Source organism: Lepisosteus platostomus, chromosome 6 (assembly GCF_059453375.1).
Source record: "Lepisosteus platostomus isolate fLepPlt1 chromosome 6, fLepPlt1.hap1, whole genome shotgun sequence".
In the NCBI taxonomy this organism is placed as follows: domain Eukaryota; kingdom Metazoa; phylum Chordata; class Actinopteri; order Semionotiformes; family Lepisosteidae; genus Lepisosteus; species Lepisosteus platostomus.
Genome location: NC_142616.1, coordinates 9,486,832 through 9,506,819, shown reverse-complemented (window position 1 = coordinate 9,506,819; position 19,988 = coordinate 9,486,832). Strand labels below are relative to the sequence as shown.

Here is a 19,988-nt window from a genome sequence, read left to right as displayed (position 1 = left end):
CGAGAACAGTACAGTGTAGTATTGCATAGTATAGTGTGACACCCTGTAGTACCACACAGATTCACATAGCACAGTGCCGTACCCTATAGTACAGTAGAGTGTAGCACCCTATAGTCCCACACAGATTCACAGAGGACAGTGCAGTACCCTATGGTACCATATGGTGTAATACCCTATAGTACTACACAGATTCACAGAACACAGTGCAGTACCCCATAGTACAGTATAGTGTAGTACCCTATAGTACCATAGAGATTCACAGAGCACAGTGCAGTATCCTATAATTCCACACAGATTCACAGAGCACAGTACAGTACCCTATAGTACAATAGAGTGTAGCACCCTATAGTCCCACACAGATTCACAGAACACAGTGCGGTATCCTGTAGTACTGTATAGTGTAGCACCCTATAGCACCACACAGATTCACAGAGCATAGTACAATACCCTGTAGTATAGCAAAGTGTGGTACCCTATAGTACTACACAGATTCACAGAACACAGTGCAGTACCCTATAGTACAGTAGAGTGTAGCACCCTATAGTCCCACACAGATTCACAGAACACAGTGCGGTATCCTGTAGTACTGTATAGTGTAGCACCCTATAGCACCACACAGATTCACAGAGCATAGTACAGTACCCTATAGTACAGTAGAGTGTAGTACTCTATAGTACCACACAGATTCACAGAGCACAGTACAGTACAGTTCTTTTCTTGATTTATTTCTTTTATTTTTAACTTTCATTTAGTCTTCTGTTTATGTTTTTTTAAGAAATCTAGATAAGATCAGATCACTTTATTAGCCCTATACAATTTCTTGCATCAGGAATGTGTCTTTTCACAGACCTCAGCTTGCTCTCCAGGAGACACACAGACAGGGAGAGAGAAGCTGGGGGTCAGAGCGCAGCTTCTGCCATTTACACAGCGCCCCTGGAGCAGCTGGGGTTAAGGGCCTTGCTCAGGGGCCCAACAGAGTAGGATTCCTCTGCCAGCCGTGGGATTTGAACCGGCAACCTTCCAGCCACAGGCACAGCTCCTGAGCCACAGAGCCAGTGTACCGCCCCTGATGGCATCTTATGGTTTAATGTTATGTTGTGCCTGATGTTTTTGTGTTATTGTTTATTGTTTAACTGTCATGAGCACACTGAGGCAAATTCCTAACCACTAAGTTGGAATGGCAATAAGAATTGAGTTTTGAAGAGAACCGTTGTTTTCCTGTCAATGATGGAATAAACCTTCCCCTGTTCCATACACCATGCATTCACACGATAGACTGCAGATATGGGATATGTGGACTATGTGCAGTATATACCGTATATGCAACCTATACACAGTATAGGAACAAGAAATAGGCTTATCCCCTGCTGAAAAGAGAAGAGAGAAACCACAACGTTTTGGCTGTGGAGTCTTCTTCAGGTGTGAGGAAGACAGGGCAGTGGGCAAAGGTAATGTAGTGGGAGAACAAGAGCTGGGAGAGAGGAGGAGCGAGAGACGGGAGCAGGGGACTGACAGAGAGGCCAATCAGGAGGTGTGAAGTGAAACCACAACGGATAGAGAGGTGAAATGAGAAACAGTGGGCTTGGAGAGATCTTTCATCCTCACAGCCCTGACGTGCTCTCTGAAGCGGTCTCCCAGTCTCCTTCCTGTTTCCCCAGTGTAGAGAGAGACTGGGCCTTTACAGCAAGAGACACAGTAAATGAGGTTGCTGGAGGTACAAGATGCCATCTGGGTGATCCGGAGTTGTCCCGAGGGGCCCTGATTGAGTGTGGTGTTGGATGTGTTCTTGCAGGATATACAGTATAAACTGTATATATATATAAAGGATATAGGATATATATACCATGTATATAAACTATATATATATAGAATATATGTATACTATATATAAACTGTGCATATATATGATATATGATATATATACCATATCCAGTATATAAACTGTATACAGTCTGAATGGGTGTAGCTTTAAACTGACCAGGGAGGGGACAGCCCCCGTCCATGAGGTGGGGGCTCTCCACGCAGGATTTCGGCACGCTTGAGAAGCCTGCTGGGTTGTCTTCCTGTAAGATCGAGGCGATTGGGCGCAGAGCTCCGGCTGTCGGCGAGGCGAGTGTGGACTCGGTGCGGCAGCGGTTTCCTTGTTTTACGAGATAACCGGCGGAGCTCCGGGGGGAGATGGCGGGGGGGCGTGTCCTTTCGATCCCTCGGCGGTGTCTCGCTTCCCATTGGCCGCCGGGTGATTCCGGGAGGAGGCGGCGGTGACGCCTCGATCCTCCCTGACCTAGTTCGGCGCGCCGGTGGCCGCAGCTGTTCCCCGCCTGTTCTGAACGCGCATTCCGGCACACATCGCATTCCGCATGCACACACACACACACTGACCCCCCCAAGACCGGGACTGGACAGCCCTGCTGCAGACACACTGACTGACCCCTCCAGGACCGGGACTGGACAGCCCTGCTGCAGACACACTCACTGACCCCTCCAGGACCAGGACTGGACAGCCCTGCTGCAGACACACTGACTCCTCCAGGACCAGGACTGGACAGCCCTGCTGCAGACACACACACTGACCCCCCCAAGACCGGGACTGGACAGCCCCGCTGCAGACACACTGACTGACCCCTCCAGGACCGGGACTGGACAGCCCTGCTGCAGACACACTGACCGACCCCTCCAGGACCAGGACTGGACAGCCCTGCTGCAGACACACACACTGACCCCTCCAGGACCAGGACTGGACAGCCCTGCTGCAGACACACTGACTCCTCCAGGACCAGGACTGGACAGCCCTGCTGCAGACACACTGACCCCTCCAGGACCAGGACTGGACAGCCCTGCTGCAGACACACTCACTGACCCCTCCAGGACCAGGACTGGACAGCCCTGCTGCAGACACACACACTGACCCCTCCAGGACCAGGACTGGACAGCCCTGCTGCAGACACACTGACTCCTCCAGGACCAGGACTGGACAGCCCTGCTGCAGACACACTGACCCCTCCAGGACCAGGACTGGACAGCCCTGCTGCAGACACACACACTGACCCCTCCAGGACCAGGACTGGACAGCCCTGCTGCAGACACACTGACTCCTCCAGGACCAGGACTGGACAGCCCTGCTGCAGACACACTGACCCCTCCAGGACCAGGACTGGACAGCCCTGCTGCAGACACACACACTGACCCCTCCAGGACCAGGACTGGACAGCCCTGCTGCAGACACACACACTGACCCCTCCAGGACCGGGACTGGACAGCCCTGCCGCAGACACACACACTGACCCCTCCAGGACCAGGACTGGACAGCCCTGCCGCAGACACACTGACTGACCCCTCCAGGACCGGGACTGGACAGCCCTGCTGCAGACACACACACTGACCCCTCCAGGACCAGGACTGGACAGCCCTGCCGCAGACACACTGACTGACCCCTCCAGGACCGGGACTGGACAGCCCTGCTGCAGACACACACACTGACCCCTCCAGGACCGGGACTGGACAGCCCTGCTGTAGACACACACACTGACCCCTCCAGGACCGGGACTGGACAGCCCTGCCGCAGACACACTGACTGACCCCTCCAGGACCGGGACTGGACAGCCCTGCTGCAGACACACACACTGACCCCTCCAGGACCGGGACTGGACAGCCCTGCTGTAGACACACACACTGACCCCTCCAGGACCGGGACTGGACAGCCCTGCCGCAGAACCCTCCAGGTTTGATTCATTAGGCTCCGGGGTATGGCACTGCTGTGCCACACCTGGGATTTGAACCCAGAACCCTTCAGGTCAGGGGTGCTATTGCCCAAACCAGTTCTCCACACTGAGGGGGGGCAGAATGACAGTCCAGTGGGGAGGAGAGAGAAGGGCAGGAGAGAACCAGATGCAAATCGGGCTTCCAGAAGAAGAGACACAGGAGGGAGGGTGTGTGGGGGAAACAGAACGAACGGCCTCTTCCTGCCCGTTGCCCCCCCAGACGATCAATCTTCCACGCCGAGCGGCTTGTGAACAAAGAGCTCCTGGCACAGCCTCGCGCCCGCGCCAGCGCCAGCTGCCAGCCCGGCCCGACAGCAGCCCTCTCTCCTGCTCTCTCTCTGCCCCCCTCCCCCTGCCCGAGCTCCCTCTCTCCGATCTCTCTCGCCCCCTCCTCCCCCCTTTAAACCTCTCTTTCCCCCTCCTGTCCAACTCCTCACTCCCTCTCTCCCTCACCCTCTCTCTCTTCCGCTCTCCCTCTCTCCCTCACTCTCTCTCACCCTCTCTCTCTCACCCTCCCTCTCTTCCGCTCTCCCTCTCTCCCTCACTCTTTCTCTCCCTCTCTCTCTCACCCTCTCTCTCCCTCTCTCTCTCTCACCCTCTCTCTCTTCCTCTCTCCCTCTCTCTCTCACCCTCTCTCTCCCTCTCTCTTCCTCTCTCCCTCTCTCTCTCACCCTCTCTCTCTTCCTCTCTCCCTCTCTCCCTCACTCTTTCTCTCCCTCTCTCTCTCACCCTCTCTCTCCCTCTCTCTCTCCCTCTCCCTCTCTCCCTCTCCCCTTCTTCCTCCCTCCCTCTCTCCCTCTCCCTCTCCCTTCCTCTCCCTCCCTCTCTCCCTCTCCCTCTCTCAATTCAATTTCAATTCAAGGTGCTTTATTAGCATGACCGACGAATCAGTGTTGCCAAAGCAAATAAGAATAATCGAATGAACATGGAACAAAACACAAAATGAAAGTAAAATAAATCTACAGACATTTACAAATAAGTACACATTTACTCTCTCTCTCCCTCTCTCTCTCTCTCCAGGCCGATGGTCTGTCAGCTCTCCAAACCCCTGCCCCCCCCGTCCCCCACCCCCCGCTGTAAAACTACAAGAAAGGCCCAACTTCCCCGTTCTCTCTGCCTGAGAAAGGTGGTTCCTCTCGATAGCGCTGCCGAGATCGCCGATTGGGTATTCCTGAGAGACGCCCCTCCCCCCTCCGGCAGCCCGGGCCAGAACCGCACCAGGGAGGACAAAAACACAGAGCACCGGGCGTCAACGCGGACAGGAGGCGGACTGTGAGCCGGGATCTCCCGACTCAAGTACAGTACCAGTCAGGTTTCTTCTCCCTCCGTGTGAGCCGGTCGTAGCTCAGGATCAGGACTCTTTGTTCCTGAAATGTGTGTGGGGGGGGTGACTTTGCTGCCTCACAGCGCAGGGGCCCTGGGTTCAGTTCCTGGGGTGTTGTCTGTGTGGAGTTTGCATGTTCTCTCCAGGATTTCGGCCCACAGTCCTATGCTGGTTGAATAGCTGTCCGGAAACACCGCCACTGGTGTGTGTGTGTGCGTGTGTGTCAGCTCTCCAATCCGGCCGAGGTAGACCCGGCAGACAGATCCCCAGTCACCAGGAAGCTATCAGCTAGGACACAGAAACGGGTCTCCGAGTCTCTTTCCTGGAAACGCAGGCTTCGACCCTCCCAGTACCCAGGCTCAGATGAGCCACCTGAAACTGCCCCATGGTCGCCACTTACAAAGGAGCTCCGGCAGAGCAGTCGGCTGCTATCAAGGTTTGGGTCGGCGCAGTGCCCTCACGGCACGTGCTATGTGCGGGGCTCCTTTGTTTTTCTCACCCTAGCAAATAAACAAAATAGGTCTAAAATACCATCAGAGATACTCGTGTGGCCTCTTCCAACAGCCCGGAGCGAGTTCACAGCTGGAGCCAGTAGGATCACACAGCTACGCATTGGTGGTGGTAAGGAATGTCAACAGAGCAATGTTCCCTCTAATTTTTAATGGCCCGTGTGTGTGCAAAAATTTCAAGCAAATTATTTCACCAGTGGCAAAAACTTGTGTGCACTAATTTGAGTGTATGTATAATTGTGAACCTGAAATTATTTTTAGTCAATATTGTCACTCTCATAGAAGCAGAGAGATGTAAAAGATGGGGACAGCGGCGACTCCATGAGCCCGGTCATGGAGACTGAGTGAGCCGAGAGGTACGAGACGACGAGAGCAAAGATAATAATAATAATAATAATTGCTTACACTTATATAGCGCTTTTCTGGACACTCCACTCAAAGCGCTTTACAGGTAATGGGGACTCCCCTCCACCACCACCAATGTGCAGCATCCACCTGGATGATGCGATGGCAGCCATAGTGCGCCAGAACGCTCACCACACATTAGCTATCAGTGGGGAGGAGAGCAGAGTAATGTAGCCAATTCATAGAGGGGGATTATTAGGAGGCCATGATTAGTAAGGGCCAATTGGAAATTTGGCCAGGACACCGGGGTTACACCCCTACTCTTTTCGAGAAGCGCCCTGGGATTTTTAATGACCACAGAGAGTCAGGACCTCGGTTTTACGTCTCATCCGAAGGACGGCGCCTGTTTACAGTATAGTGTCCCCGTCACTATACTGGGGCATTAGGACCCACATGGACCGCAGGGTGAGCGCCCCCCGCTGGCCCCACTAACACCTCTTCGAGTAGCAATAATAATGCACACAGCCGAGCTGGGCCTCTCGCAGCCAGTCTCCTGTGGTCAATCTAGCAGTTTTCAATTGATGACCGTGTTGGTTTCATTATGATTTTTCTTTTAATTTTTTGTGTGCAGTTCAATTTCCTACGTGCGCCAATTTCATAACCTGTGTGCACGTTCCCTTGGAGGGAACATTGCCACAGAGCAGTTACCCTCACTCACACTCGTCCACAGAGCACGTTGTCACACGCACACACTCGTCCACAGAGCACGATGTCACATGCGCACTCATCCACAGAGCACATTGTCGCACGCGCACTCATCCACAGAGCACATTGTCGCACGCACACTCATCCACAGAGCACATTGTCGCACGCACACTCATCCACAGAGCAGTCACACGCACACACTTGCCCACAGAGCACAGTCACACGCACACACTTGCCCACAGAGCACAGTCACACGCACACACTTGCCCACAGAGCACAGTCACACGCACACACTTGCCCACAGAGCACAATGTCGAACGCACACAACACACACCCAGCCATGAACACAGACACTGTGGACAAATTTATTGTCAAACTAAGGTACAGTGGATAAGGGTATCTGCTAAGCAAATAAGGATACTTGCTGTTGCCTTCACATATGTAAGACATACTGATTTAGTGACCCGCAGGCCTCTGCATTGCAGAAAAAAGACCCTTGTCAGAAATTCTTCTGTAAATTTTATTGAAATTTTTAATACAGTTAGACCTGTGAATCGAAAACAAAATGCAAATGACAGTATTGTATAATTACACACAACGCAGGACAGTTTAGAAAGTTCAGCCAAATTCTGTATACAAGATCTCATACAAAATAAACAGACTCGGAAGAAAACAAAACAACAACAAAGCCTTGTTTTTAGCGAGGGCCTCCCTGTCTCAACCACTCATCCCCCCCTCCCCCCCTTCCCTCTCTTCCGAAAGAACAGAAATAAAAAACAATCCCAAGTCCAAAGAGTATCCTCTTTCACAAGATCTCATGCCTGTGCCCAATCGCATTCGCTTGGTTCACAAGAGTCCTGCACGTAGCTTCTTTAAAGCAATTAGTTCTCAAATTAAAAAAACAAAACAAAACCTTGTTATTTTTATTTAAATCCAGGGACACGTGATTCATGCAGTTCAGGAGAGAACCTAACCCCTAGCCGTCTTCAATCGAAATAAGAAATGATCAACAAAATAAAAATCTCTCTATAAAAAAAGTGATTTTGCCGCAGTGGGGAGTACAGGAGCAAGGACTGTACAGCCTTCATGTCTGGAGAAGTAAACAGCCGCTGCCTGCCAGATGCCAGGGCCACAGTCACAGCACCACCCGCTGGCCGCACAGAGGCACTGCAGCCCCACTCCTTTTTAGTCAATGCCGAGGAACGCTCATGGCTTAAAAACACACCCCTCTTACGCCTCACCTCCCATTAAACGCATTTATGATACAATCAGAAAAGCCACCACCTGAATAAAAACATATGCGTGTGTGTGTGTGTGTGCGCGTGTGGGGAGGGAAGAGTGCAGATGCTGAAGACTGAGAGCAGGAGCCGTCGGGAGGGTGAGAGATCAAGAGCAAAGGCCAGGCCTGGCTTTCAATCCCCGGGGGGGGACTCGAGACGAGCAGCGGGGCGCAGGGTGGAGACGGGGAGGATGTGAGGGCCGACGGAGGGAGCCCGCGTGTCCGCCGAGGGCAGCGATTCTTGTACAGGAGAGCGGGCAGCAGGTCTGTCCGGGACTGTCGGAGGAGGGGGGGCAGCAGGTCTGTCCGGGACTGTCGGAGGAGGGGGGGCAGCAGGTCTGTCCGGGACTGTCGGAGGAGAGCGGGCAGCAGGTCTGTCCGGGACTGTCGGAGGAGAGCGGGCAGCAGGTCTGTCCGGGACTGTCGGAGGAGGGGGGGCAGCAGGTCTGTCCGGGACTGTCGGAGGAGAGGGGGCAGCAGGTCTGTCCGGGACTGTCGGAGGAGGGGGGGCAGCAGGTCTGTCCGGGACTGTCGGAGGAGGGGGGGCAGCAGGTCTGTCCGGGACTGTCGGAGGAGAGGGGGCAGCAGGTCTGTCCGGGACTGTCGGAGGAGAGGGGGCAGCAGGTCTGTCCGGGACTGTCGGAGGAGGGGGGGCAGCAGGTCTGTCCGGGACTGTCGGAGGAGAGGGGGCAGCAGGTCTGTCCGGGACTGTCGGAGGAGGGGGGGCGGCAGGTCTGTCCGGGACTGTCGGAGGAGGGGGGGCGGCAGGTCTGTCCGGGACTGTAGTGTAACAAATGGAGCCTCAGCAGTAGAGACCGTCAAGTCAATTAGCCAAGTGAAGACCAATTAAAGAATTAAGGACCAGTGTGGTTAAGTGCAGGTTAGACTAAGTCCTGCGATAGTTTGGAAGAGAATGGGGAGCTCTTCAGTACAGGATCTTTGGGTCACGATGAGCAGACAACCCAAACCCTGGTTTCTGTTAGTACCCAAGATCCTAAATTGACAACCTGACACCAGGGATTTTTCCAGCCCTGATTCCAAAGCATTACTGCATCAGCTTAGTTTAGTCAGTGACCTGCGAACTGTCGATTTATCTAACATGTCAGACCTTTTTCTCAAAAGAAAAAAAATCCTACTGGAACAATAAAAAACATCATAACCAAGCAAATCTCGAGATGAATCTGGGAATAACTCCCCCAGAATCTGGCCAAGATTAAAGCAACTGGACACAGTCCTGCTGCAGGGGCAGGGGCTGAAACAGCCCTTCAATGAAGTGGGATGAATGCATCCAGTTTTCCCAGGTCCTCCGCGGGGCTATGGGTAACAGACAGGGGCAGCATGGCAGCAGGGTGCGAGAGTGTAGCTCCAAGACCCCTCCACTGTGACCTACACAGCCCCGGAGGACCTGAAAACCCATGTGTTTGTGTCTGTGTGGAGCGTGGGACAGGGCGAGAGCTGTGCCAGCTCTTTAGGAATCGTCGTCCCCGTTGGCGCTGTCCCCGTCGTCCTCGCCCTCCTCCGCCTCCCGCTCCTCCTCCTCGTCGTTGTCGTCGTCATCGTCATCACGGCCCCGACTCTTGATCTGGAAAAGAGGGAGCCAGGGGCCGGGGCAGACAGGAATAGGAGACAGTCAGACATTACTCATCCCCACGACCAGTCTGATACATGCCCAGTGCACTGCCTGACCCAACCCCCCCCCCCCTCATACCAGCCTGCTTCTCTTTATCAAGTGCTCCCCCTCTCCTCATCCCCTCCCTTCCCCTGCCCTCCTCTCCCTCCCTCCCTCTGCTCTCCTCTCCCTCCACCCCCCTCCTCCCCTCTCCCTCAGCCCACCCCCCCGCCATCCACCCCCCCCAGCAGGTCTCCCTCTTCCTCTCCCCCCTCACCTCCTCCTCCTCCTCCTCCTCCAGCAGCTCTCCCTCTTCCTCTCCCCTCCTCTCGCTCACCTCCTCCTCATCCTCCAGCAGGTCTCCCTCCTCCTCCGAGTCGGGCAGCTCCTGGCTCTCCCTCTCCCTCTTCAGGCACTCCTCCTTCTTGAGGCTGGAGCTGCTGTGCTGGGTGGAGCTCTCGCCCCCGTCTGACTTGGCGCTCTTGCCTGCTGGGTGAAGAGGGGGGGAAGGGGAGAGAGGGGCAGGAGGAAGAGGAAGAGAAAGGGGATCAGTGCCGATAATGAAGACTGATGAGATGCGTGTAGGAGGGGGGCGGTTGAGGAACAGTGTGTGATCAGAGTATCAGAGAGGTCTGGAAGGACGGCAACACTGACGTACGAGAGTAAGGGGGGGGACGAGAAGTTGGTGGAGGAGTGCAAGAGAAAAGGGGAGATCAGGCGAGAGAGGGAGAGATGGAGAGAGGCGTGTACCTGACTTCTTGCTGTGGTCCCTCTCCATCCTCTCCAAGCTCTCCAGGAGGTAGTCCACCTTGTGCTTGATCTGGGTCAGTTCCTTCTTGATTGTCTGCAGGTCGTCCGCTTTCACTGAGAGAGAGGCAGCAAGTGAGCAAAGGAACAGCAGGTGTAGGGATTGGCTCTTCCCAGTGTTTCTATGCAGGACTGTACAGCGTATAGCAACTGTGTCTTTAGAAAGAGCGGTGTGGTGTGTAGATAAGAGACCAGTGAACGAGCAGTGCAGCGTGCTGGTGCTGTCTGGTGTGAGGCCTGTCTCTGAGTGTGTCTTTAAAAGAGCAGTGAGGTGTGTAGACAGTGAACAGCGAACGAGCAGCGGAGCGTGCTGGTACTCTGGTGCGAGGCCCATCTCCGAGTGTGTCTTTAGAAAGAGCGGTGTGGTGTGTAGATAAGAGACCAGTGAACGAGCAGTGCAGCGTGCTGGTGCTCTGGTGCGAGGCCTGTCTCTGAGTGTCTTTAGAAAGAGCGGTGTGGTGTGCAGACAGTGAACAGTGAACGAACAGCGGAGCGTGCTGGTGCTCTGGTGCGAGGCCTGTCTCTGAGTGTCTTTAGAAAGAGCGGTGTGGTATGTAGATAAGAGACCAGTGAACGAGCAGTGCAGCATGCTGGTGCTGTCTGGTGCGAGGCCTTCTCTGAGTGTGTCTTTAGAAAGAGCGGTGTGGTGTGTAGCCAGTGAACAGTGAACGAACAGCGGAGCGTGCTGGTACTCACTGGTGCGTGAGGAGCTCCTCTGGCTGCTCTTGGAAGAGAAGCTGGTCTTGGTGCGGCGCCCCCCGCTGGTGCTGACCCTCGGCCGCTTGGAGGGAACGACTGCCCGGGACAGAGGGGGAGGCGGGGGAGGCACGCGGGAGGGGTACGAGTACATCCTGTCAGAGAAAGGGGAGTGCAGGGGGTTAGCACACACGATGTATGACACCTGACCGCTGCCGTCAGGGGGGCAGGAGGAGAGCAACAACAGACAGTGATGAAGACCCGCTGGGACCACACAGAGCAACAGGAAGGACAGAGAGAGAAAGAGAGCCGATACCAACACCTGTGCGCTCACCTGTCGTAATAATCCCTCTGAAAGTCATAGTCGAGGTCGAAGGAGGAGCTGTAGGCGGACATAGAGAGATACTGTTAACCCTCCCAAACCCACAGCTTGTAACTCAATTTCACAGACGAAAATCTCCACAACCACAAAGATTTGGATAAAAAGGACTAAACACTTACACTTTATTTTTTACAGTCTTAACTGTCTAAACATGTTTTACACAGCCATGTCCAGGAATGCTGCCCACTACTTACATGATAGCAATGGGCACAGTCCTTCAGTACGGCCTTAATGCACAGATTTTATTAGATTTTTTTTCTCCCAGGGAAAACTATGTAGGACCAGGTTTTAAGATTTTTTCCAAAGTAAGGATCTCTCGTTCAGGGAAAAGACAACAACAGAACAACTGTGGCCCGGTTTACTGTCCTGCCTCAGCTCCCTTGTCCTGTCCCTCCCCTTCATGCTGGACGCTCACCTGTACATGTCTCCTGCAGAGCGCTTCGCTGCCTTGGATCGATGGGGTTTGGGTTCACCGGCCAGGTTGATATCTACAACACAGAAGGACAAGCAGATCGGGGAGGTCAGGGGAGGCAGTGGGACAGCCCCCAGCTTGCCTCCACAAGGAGGAAACTGGTGGGGGTGAGAGGAGGCAGTGGGACAGCCCCCAGCCGGCCTCCACAAGGAGATTGGGGAGGTCAGGGGAGGCAGTGGAACAGCCCCCAGCCTGCCTCCATTAGACACACCCACAGCAGGAATAATGACACTGTCTCACACAAAAGACACAAGAGTTCCCCCAGGACCAGGGTTTGGAACCACAGGCTTAAACAGTTTCTTCTAGAAGAAGATTGCCAATCAAACTGGCTGAACTCTGAGGCCCCTGTTAAAGATCACAGATCATATCATAGAAAAGCAAACCAAGCCGCACCCACTTCCTGTCCACATCATTACTACGCCCTTACTCAACCATATACTCCTCCTCCTGCCCACACCACTTCCTGTTTACAACACACACCTAACCATATATGCCACTTCCTCCTAATAATCCCCATCAATGAACTGGCTTCATTACTCTGTTCTCCTCCCCACTAATAGCTGGTGTGTGGGGAGCGTTCTGGCGCACTATGGCTGCCGTCACAACATCCAGGTGGGGCTGTACACTGGTGGTGGTGTAGGGGAGTTCCTATTACCTGTAAAGTGGTTTGAGTGGAGTGTCCAGAAAAGCGCTATATAAGTGTAAGCTATTATTATTATTAATTACTTCCTGTATACACCATGCCCCTTTCTGTATATGCCACGCCCCTTCCTGTCTATGCCTCCATCTACCCATGCATGTCCCTTCCCTTCTACACCACGCCCCATGTGGCCACGCATGTCCCTTCCTGCCCACACCACGCCCCCATCTAACCACGCATGTCCATTCCTGCCCCCACCACGCCCCTTCCTGTTTATGCCACGCCCCCATCTAACCACGCATGTCCATTCCTGCCCCCACCACGCCCCCATCTAACCACACATGTCCGTTCCTGCCCCCACCACGCCCCTTCCTGTATATGCCACGCCCCCATGTAACCATGCAGGTCCCTTCTTGTCCACACTGCGCCCCTTCCTGTCTACAGCATGCCCCTACCTAACCATGTATGCCCCTTTCTGTTTACACCACACCCCTACCTAACCATGCATGTCCCTTCCTGGCTACGCCCCGCCCCTTCCTGGCTACGCCCCGCCCCTTGTCTCTTACCCAGCACTTGGCCAACAATCATGCGCCCGTCCTCCCCAGCCACCGCGGAGCGGGCGTTCCTCTCATTGGCGTACTGGACAAAGGCAAAGCCTTTGTGCACGGAGCAGCCCACGATCTTGCCGTACTTGCCGAAGATGGCCTCCACATCTGCCTTGGTGACCAGCAGCGTGTTGAGGTTGCCGATGAAGACCCGCGAGTTGAGGGAGCGTGGGTCTGTCTTGTTCGTCACGTTGCTCGACATCAGGCTTCTGGTGGTGGGTGACAGGCTGTGTGGAGAAAGAGAGACAGAGAACAAGAGAAGGTCACCATACAGACACACCGGCTGCAGTCTGCAGTACTTTAATTATCATAATTCCTTGCATTTATACAGCACTCTTCACCCTGAAGGAAGGAAAAGCATTTTACATGTAAGAACAGAACCCACTTCATTCAGGGATTAATACAGACACACTGACTGACTGGACACTCCAGTACATTAACACTGCACTGAGAGAGAGGGGTTCATACAGACACACTGACTGACTGGACACTCCAGTCCATTAACACTGCACTGAGAGAGAGGGGTTCATACAGACACACTGACTGACTGGACACTCCAGTCCATTAACACTGCACTGAGAGAGAGGGGTTCATACAGACACACTGACTGACTGGACACTCCAGTACATTAACACTGCACTGAGAGAGAGGGGTTCATACAGACACACTGACTGACTGGACACTCCAGTACATTAACACTGCACTGAGAGAGAGGGGTTCATGACTGACTGGACACTCCAGTACATTAACACTGCACTGAGAGAGAGGGGTTCATACAGACACACTGACTGACTGGACACTCCAGTACATTAACACTGCACTGAGAGAGAGGGGTTCATACAGACACACTGACTGACTGGACACTCCAGTACATTAACACTGCACTGAGAGAGAGGGGTTCATACAGACACACTGACTGACACTGGACTGAAAAAAAGTGGCAGGTTACCACATAAACTAAAGCCACAGCACTTTCATTGAGAAATACTTTTCTGCACTGATGGAGAAGAATAGGTCAGACAGCAACACAAAGAGTACACACACTGACAGTAAACCCAAGAGAGAGAGAACTCAGCAGGAACCTGCAGAAGTAGGATAAGTGCATTTAGAACTCGGAACAGGCAGCAATTCTTTCAAACAAAGGGTAGTGAGAGTGGTGAGCAGGCTGCTGGCCCCGTTGTTGAAGCCGATAGTGAGGGGAAAAAAGGCTGGATGAGATCCTGAGATCGATTAGCTACTACGTAACAAGTCAGACAGATCAAATGGCCTCCTGTTACATTCATCATTCCTGCACATCAGCCTCTCCCTGGGGGGTCAGTGGACACTAGTATGGCCGTGTCTGTATTTATCTCTTTATTCCAGTCTCTCTCTTCCTGCGCTTGTTAAAATCACCAGGAGTTTCTAACAAAATGAAACTTTGGCTGGGATGAAGCCAGGGTGAAGGGACAGGCAATTATTGCCTGCCTGGAACTCTCCGATGGCCCTGTGTTGTTCAGGCCTTCCTCTCCTGCAGGTGTAACAGCCCTGACGTGGGCACGGGTCTTGAGATATAACAGCCCCGCCACAAGCTACTGACACCTCACTCCGCCAGGACACCCCTACGCTATAGAGCGCACTGTGGCGGACAGCTGTCATAAGCACGCTCTTCAGATAAAGCCCCAAACCCTTAACGGTTAGAAATCACAAAACTGGAGGGTGAACAAAAAATCCAGATAAAAAAAGCAAACGCTCGAGCTGTTTTTTTGTCATGTGGCGGCAGAGCTGTATAATTCAATGCCGTCCTTGTGCTGTAACAGTACTGTGGGGATTTTAACAAACAGTGGGATCACAGTGACACACCTATGATATGGGGGACTACAAGGCTGCTCCTTTGTAGACTTATGGTTTTATCCGATATACCAAGATTACTATAAAATCCAAAGCCCACAGGACTGGGCGGGAACACTAGAATGATAGTGAATTTGGGGGATAAGAGACCGGGGCTGTCCTATTAGAGCAGCATGACTTAGAGGTACTGCATGACTGAATTAGTCCTTCATTCATTCATTAGTAAGGGGAAAAGGGCCCAAAGTCAGAAGCCTCTGGGCCCGTGCTGATCTGGTGGGCGAGGAGATCTACTTCAAGGGTGCTGCTGGCACCCATGGGCAGGGGGGAGAGTCGCATACAGTCGTGTAAGTTAGCAGGCTGGGGTCAGCCTGTTAGATAGGAAGGTAGCGCTGTCATGGAAGAAACGGGATGGGGGATAATCTGGTGTTGAGACAGTAGAAGACTGTAGTCAAAAGGGTCACAGGCTTTTTAAAAATAACTTGGATGAATGCAGCATCTGTTGTTTTCTGCCCTCACTGAGAGGATCAGATACACTCTGTAAACAGCTGAACAGAGAAGTCATTGAGGCCTATGCGTGTGATGGCCAAACCAGTTTTCAGTAACACAGGGTCCAAGTTTCCAAGTACTCAATTATCCTGAGATTTGAGAATTCCTTCCTGCATTTTAGACATGACTGAGGGAAAAAAAAGCATCACAGGCCTGTAGCTTGTTTCAAATGCAGAATCACCAGATTGAAAAAATCTGACGACATTACAAATACTTCCCATGGGGCAGGGTAAAAATTAAACAGAGGCTGCTATAAAACCAGTGGAGCTACAGTTACATGCAAGGATGATAATAATGAACTTGAGAGTTATAAAACATAGCACAACTTTAAAACTGGCCTTTTAATAACGTAGAGGTGCTACAGTAAAGAGTTCAAGGCTGCTTATAGAACATTCTCGATTACCACAGGAACATTTTAGGGCTACATCAATTAAACCCGAGTTATACTACAGCGAACACGACAGTAGTTATCCAGAGACACAGCAATATACTGGGGGCTACATTCATAAACTGGGATTCAGAAAAGTGTGGTTACACATTAAGACTCCAGAAAAGACAGTAAGGTTCACTAATATTTTGGGGTCTGAGAAAGATATGAAGGCTACAGTAATGTTAGCAATACTTTGTGGTAGATATAATAAAGCTGCAGTAATAACAGTAGAGTAAACAGTTACAATCTGTTGTGATAATAACATTGGGGCTATAGTACTGATGGGGCGGGGTCAGATATCACAGTGGGGTCATATACAGTGGAAATATAATAGGTGGTGTTAATTGTGACTCACTTCATGGCTTTGCACTGGTGGGCAGTCCTCTCTCTCTCAGTCTGGAATGGGGCTGTGTGTGTGAGAGGGCGATCAGCGCTATAGGGACACGGCCTGTGTCTCGCTTTCTGCTGGACTACAATTCCCAGCAGCTCCGGCGCCTGCTTCCCAGAATGCAGCGCTCCACAACAACGTCACTGAGGCGACACAGAACACACCTCAGTACCTTTTTTTAAAAAAAATTGAGATTTGGGGAATGGCTGGAGAAAAGCTCTGAAGAAAACTGCCAATCAGCTTTGCTGTGGGCAGCTACATAGCCCTTGGAGAGCAGACAGTATCTCAAACAGCCCAGTCACAGAAGTGGAGGTCACTGTTAAGTTTTTCATGATTTGTTTTACAGAAGAAAATCTATTTTTTTATCACGTTTGCGGATGACAGAGAACGTTCACAAAATGAGCTTTATGAATTCCTGTTGCTTCAGCAGTCCCGATGCTCTTCGTCACCACAATGTTAATTTAATTTTATCCATTACAGCCTATGGATGATGGACAAAGGACTGGTATTAATCAAGTAAGGAAAGCGTGACTGGTAATCTGGCTGAATAAAGTCTGCTCTGCAAGGACAATGAATAGCTGAACAACATCTCTTTCGGAGTTTCCCTCCAGGTTTGGCTCAGAACTTTTCCCAACCCCCTTTATTTACAATTTTTCATCTTTTTTTTTGCCTTCAGGGAAAGAGTGTTCCCTTCCTTTCCACCTAAAAGAAAGGTAGAAAATCAGGTTTATCAGCAGCTGTGATGATGTCTGGGTGAAAAAAAGTCTCAGACACGTGAAAGAAAACATCCTTTCGAGACCAAAAACCTTGCTTCCTTCGGACAGGCGCAGAGCGTGTTCCTAGGCGCAACACCCTGGGATTGGGCTGTCTATGCCCTTCTGTCTCACAGGTCAGATTTTGGGGGAAAAACGAAAAACCCAGAAAAAATGCAAGAACAGAATATCGCCCAAGTCCCTGGAGAGGGCAGAGGACTCATAAAAAAAAAAGAAAAAAGGCAGAACGGAATCCTTCTCATCTAGATGTCAACCAATCTCAATATACACTTTCTCTTAGTGAGCCTGTTCGATCAGCTGATGAAAACCGAGCGCTGTGGATGAAAGAAATTTGATTCACATAGAAGTGTTCCCACGAATGAGGACTCCAGAGGTCACTGCACTGGCTCAGACTGCCCACTGCCCACGATGACCTGAGTACACAGACTCTGCCTGACACTGGACACTGTACTGACTGACTGACCACTGCTGGTGTCCACCATGACTTGAGTACACAGACTCAGCCTGACACTGGACACTGTACTGGCTCAGACTGACCACTGCTGGTGTACACCATGACTTGAGTACACAGACTCAGCCTGACACTGGACACTGTACTGCCTCAGACTGAACACTGCTGGTGTCCACCATGACTTGAGTACACAGACTCAGCCTGACACTGGACACTGTACTGGCTCAGACTGACCACTGCTGGTGTCCACCATGACTTGAGTACACAGACTCAGCCTGACACTGGACACTGTACTGGCTGACTGACCACTGCTGGTGTCCACAATGACTTGCGTACACAGACAGCCTGACACTGGACACTGTACTGACTGACCACTGCTGGTGTCCACCATGACTTGAGTACACAGACTCAGCCTGACACTGGACACTGTACTGGCTGACTGACCACTGCTGGTGTCCACCATGACTTGAGTACACAGACTCAGCCTGACAGTAAACAATGTACTGGCTGACTGACCACTGTTGGTGCAGCGCCGACAGGAACATGTACCTCAAGGTCATTGGAGTGTGCCTGCCTGCCATACTTCACTGGCTCCCCAGCACCCAGTTTTCAAAAGCAGCTGCGTTGTTTTAAGGCCAGCCTCACTACAGGTTTAACACTGCTTCGCCCAGGCAGTCAGACCTCTCTGTGTAATGTGCTACGCTGCCTGCAGGTTTGTAACGTTCAATTAGCAATGGAGCAACTGTATGACTGTTCGTTGCCCTAAAGGTATCCCTTCCATCAGGAGGAGAACAAAAAAAAAGTTTCCTGCAAATCTTTATATCACAGGTGTTTTCTTGATTCCCCATCTTCAAAAAAAAAAAAAAGGATACTCCAAAATATAAAAAAACTGCAAGAAAATCTGTGAACACAAAGTTGTTAACAGGGAATGAAAATGAACACTGCCTATTAGACAAGGGAGCAGGAGGTGGCGGTTTTATTCATCTGGTCCTCCCCTATGGCATGCACGTGTATCCCGTTACCCTCTCTCACCTGTCCTATTATGCAGATTGAAAACAAACAAGTAAAGGGTTATTAAGAAACAGAAAAGAAAACGTTTCGGCTGTGGAGCCTTCTTTGGGTGTCGACATTGTTTTTCTTCTCTTTTCAGCATGGAATACACTTGTTAACCTTTGCAGCCTGCAGATGCCGATGCAGCCACCTACTTGAACTATTATGTGCGTTACTGAGGGACTGGGGAAACATCGCCTGTCCTACTGGCTGTTTACCACAGGGGAAACCTCTCTGCAGCTCCCACTGCTTTGTAAAGCTCGGAGAGTTGGAATGTGTCGGCATTTGAGAGTGATGCCTTCCAGCAGGAAAACGTTCCTCCCCACAATGTACCTCTCTCAGAACCCTGCAGGGGAAAAGAAGTGGCTCTTATCAGAGCATCAGGCTGCTGCTGCTGCTGCTGGTGGCAGACACACACGCCCCCTGGGTGGGATATCTGGCACAATAACTCTGCCTCTGATATGTGGGTGTGGGAGGATGAAGCAGAGGGTCACCTAGAGGCAAGTGTACCCTTTTCTTCCAAGTTCAGCTTCAAACCATTTTGGCATTAAAAATGTCTTGCTCACGGTTAGCTTTTTAACAATACTACAATTCCTTGATAAGGGTTTGTGTTTAACCCTAATTTGGCAATACTGCAATTCATTGATAAGGGTATGGTTTAAACCCTAATTTGGCAATACTGCAATTCATTGATAAGGGTTTGGTTTAAACCCTAATTTGGCAATATTGCAATTCATTGATAAGGGTTTGGTTTAAACCCTAATTTGGCAATATTGCAATTTATTGATAAGGGTTTGGTTTAAACCCTAATTTGGCAATACTGCAATTCATTGATAAGGGTTTGGTTTAAACCCTAATTTGGCAATATTGCAATTCATTGATAAGGGTTTGGTTTAAACCCTAATTTGGCAATACTGCAATTGATTGATAAGGGTTTGGTTTAAACCCTAATTTGGCAATACTGCAATTCATTGCCAATCTCAACCCAGCTCATCCACCTACTTCAATCTGAAGGTGAGGGTTTGCGATCACTACAGAACTGTTCTTCGCCTCTGCCCTGGTAGGAGATGTCTTGGTTTTCAGTTTTCTTATCACAGTATCTCAGGGGCCCGCAGGGGCCCCAGGTGGCAGGCAGGCTGGGGAGAGTGCGGGAGCGCGGGCTCCGCGGCACACTGCACGGCTCAGGACGTCTCAAAGGTCTGCCGCTTCGCCCCCGAGCGGCAGGGAACCCTGCCCGAACGCTCCCGACCCTGCTCATCGCTGCGGCCCGGTCAGGCAGGGCCGGGGACCACAGAGCGCCAAACCAGCTCTACCACGGGCTCTCCAGCTCTTGATCTGCAGAGCACGCTGGGAGAGCCTGGTTTCCGACAGGGAGGGCGCACACTACGG

The 19,988-nt window shown here is 51.7% G+C and overlaps 1 protein-coding gene across 2 annotated transcripts in view; it reads right to left on the bottom strand.

Moving 5' to 3' along the window:
- Window positions 1–8,872: 8,872 nt before the first annotated feature.
- hnrnpcb (heterogeneous nuclear ribonucleoprotein C b) overlaps window positions 8,873–19,988 on the bottom strand; it is a 15,873-nt gene continuing 4,757 nt past the window's right edge. Inside the window, exons 3-10 of one of the 2 annotated variants that reach the window (XM_088634100.1) lie at window positions 16,293–16,468; window positions 13,096–13,361; window positions 11,833–11,905; window positions 11,370–11,417; window positions 11,036–11,190; window positions 10,283–10,396; window positions 9,870–10,018; window positions 8,873–9,505 (exon numbers count right to left, since the gene is read on the bottom strand). In XM_088634100.1, coding sequence (XP_088490226.1) covers window positions 9,392–9,505; window positions 9,870–10,018; window positions 10,283–10,396; window positions 11,036–11,190; window positions 11,370–11,417; window positions 11,833–11,905; window positions 13,096–13,361; window positions 16,293–16,297 — 924 coding nt within the window. In that variant the 5' untranslated portion in view covers window positions 16,298–16,468 and the 3' untranslated portion in view covers window positions 8,873–9,391. The remainder of the gene's footprint in view (window positions 9,506–9,869; window positions 10,019–10,282; window positions 10,397–11,035; window positions 11,191–11,369; window positions 11,418–11,832; window positions 11,906–13,095; window positions 13,362–16,292; window positions 16,469–19,988) is intronic. The other variant, XM_088634101.1, reaches the window with a different exon arrangement.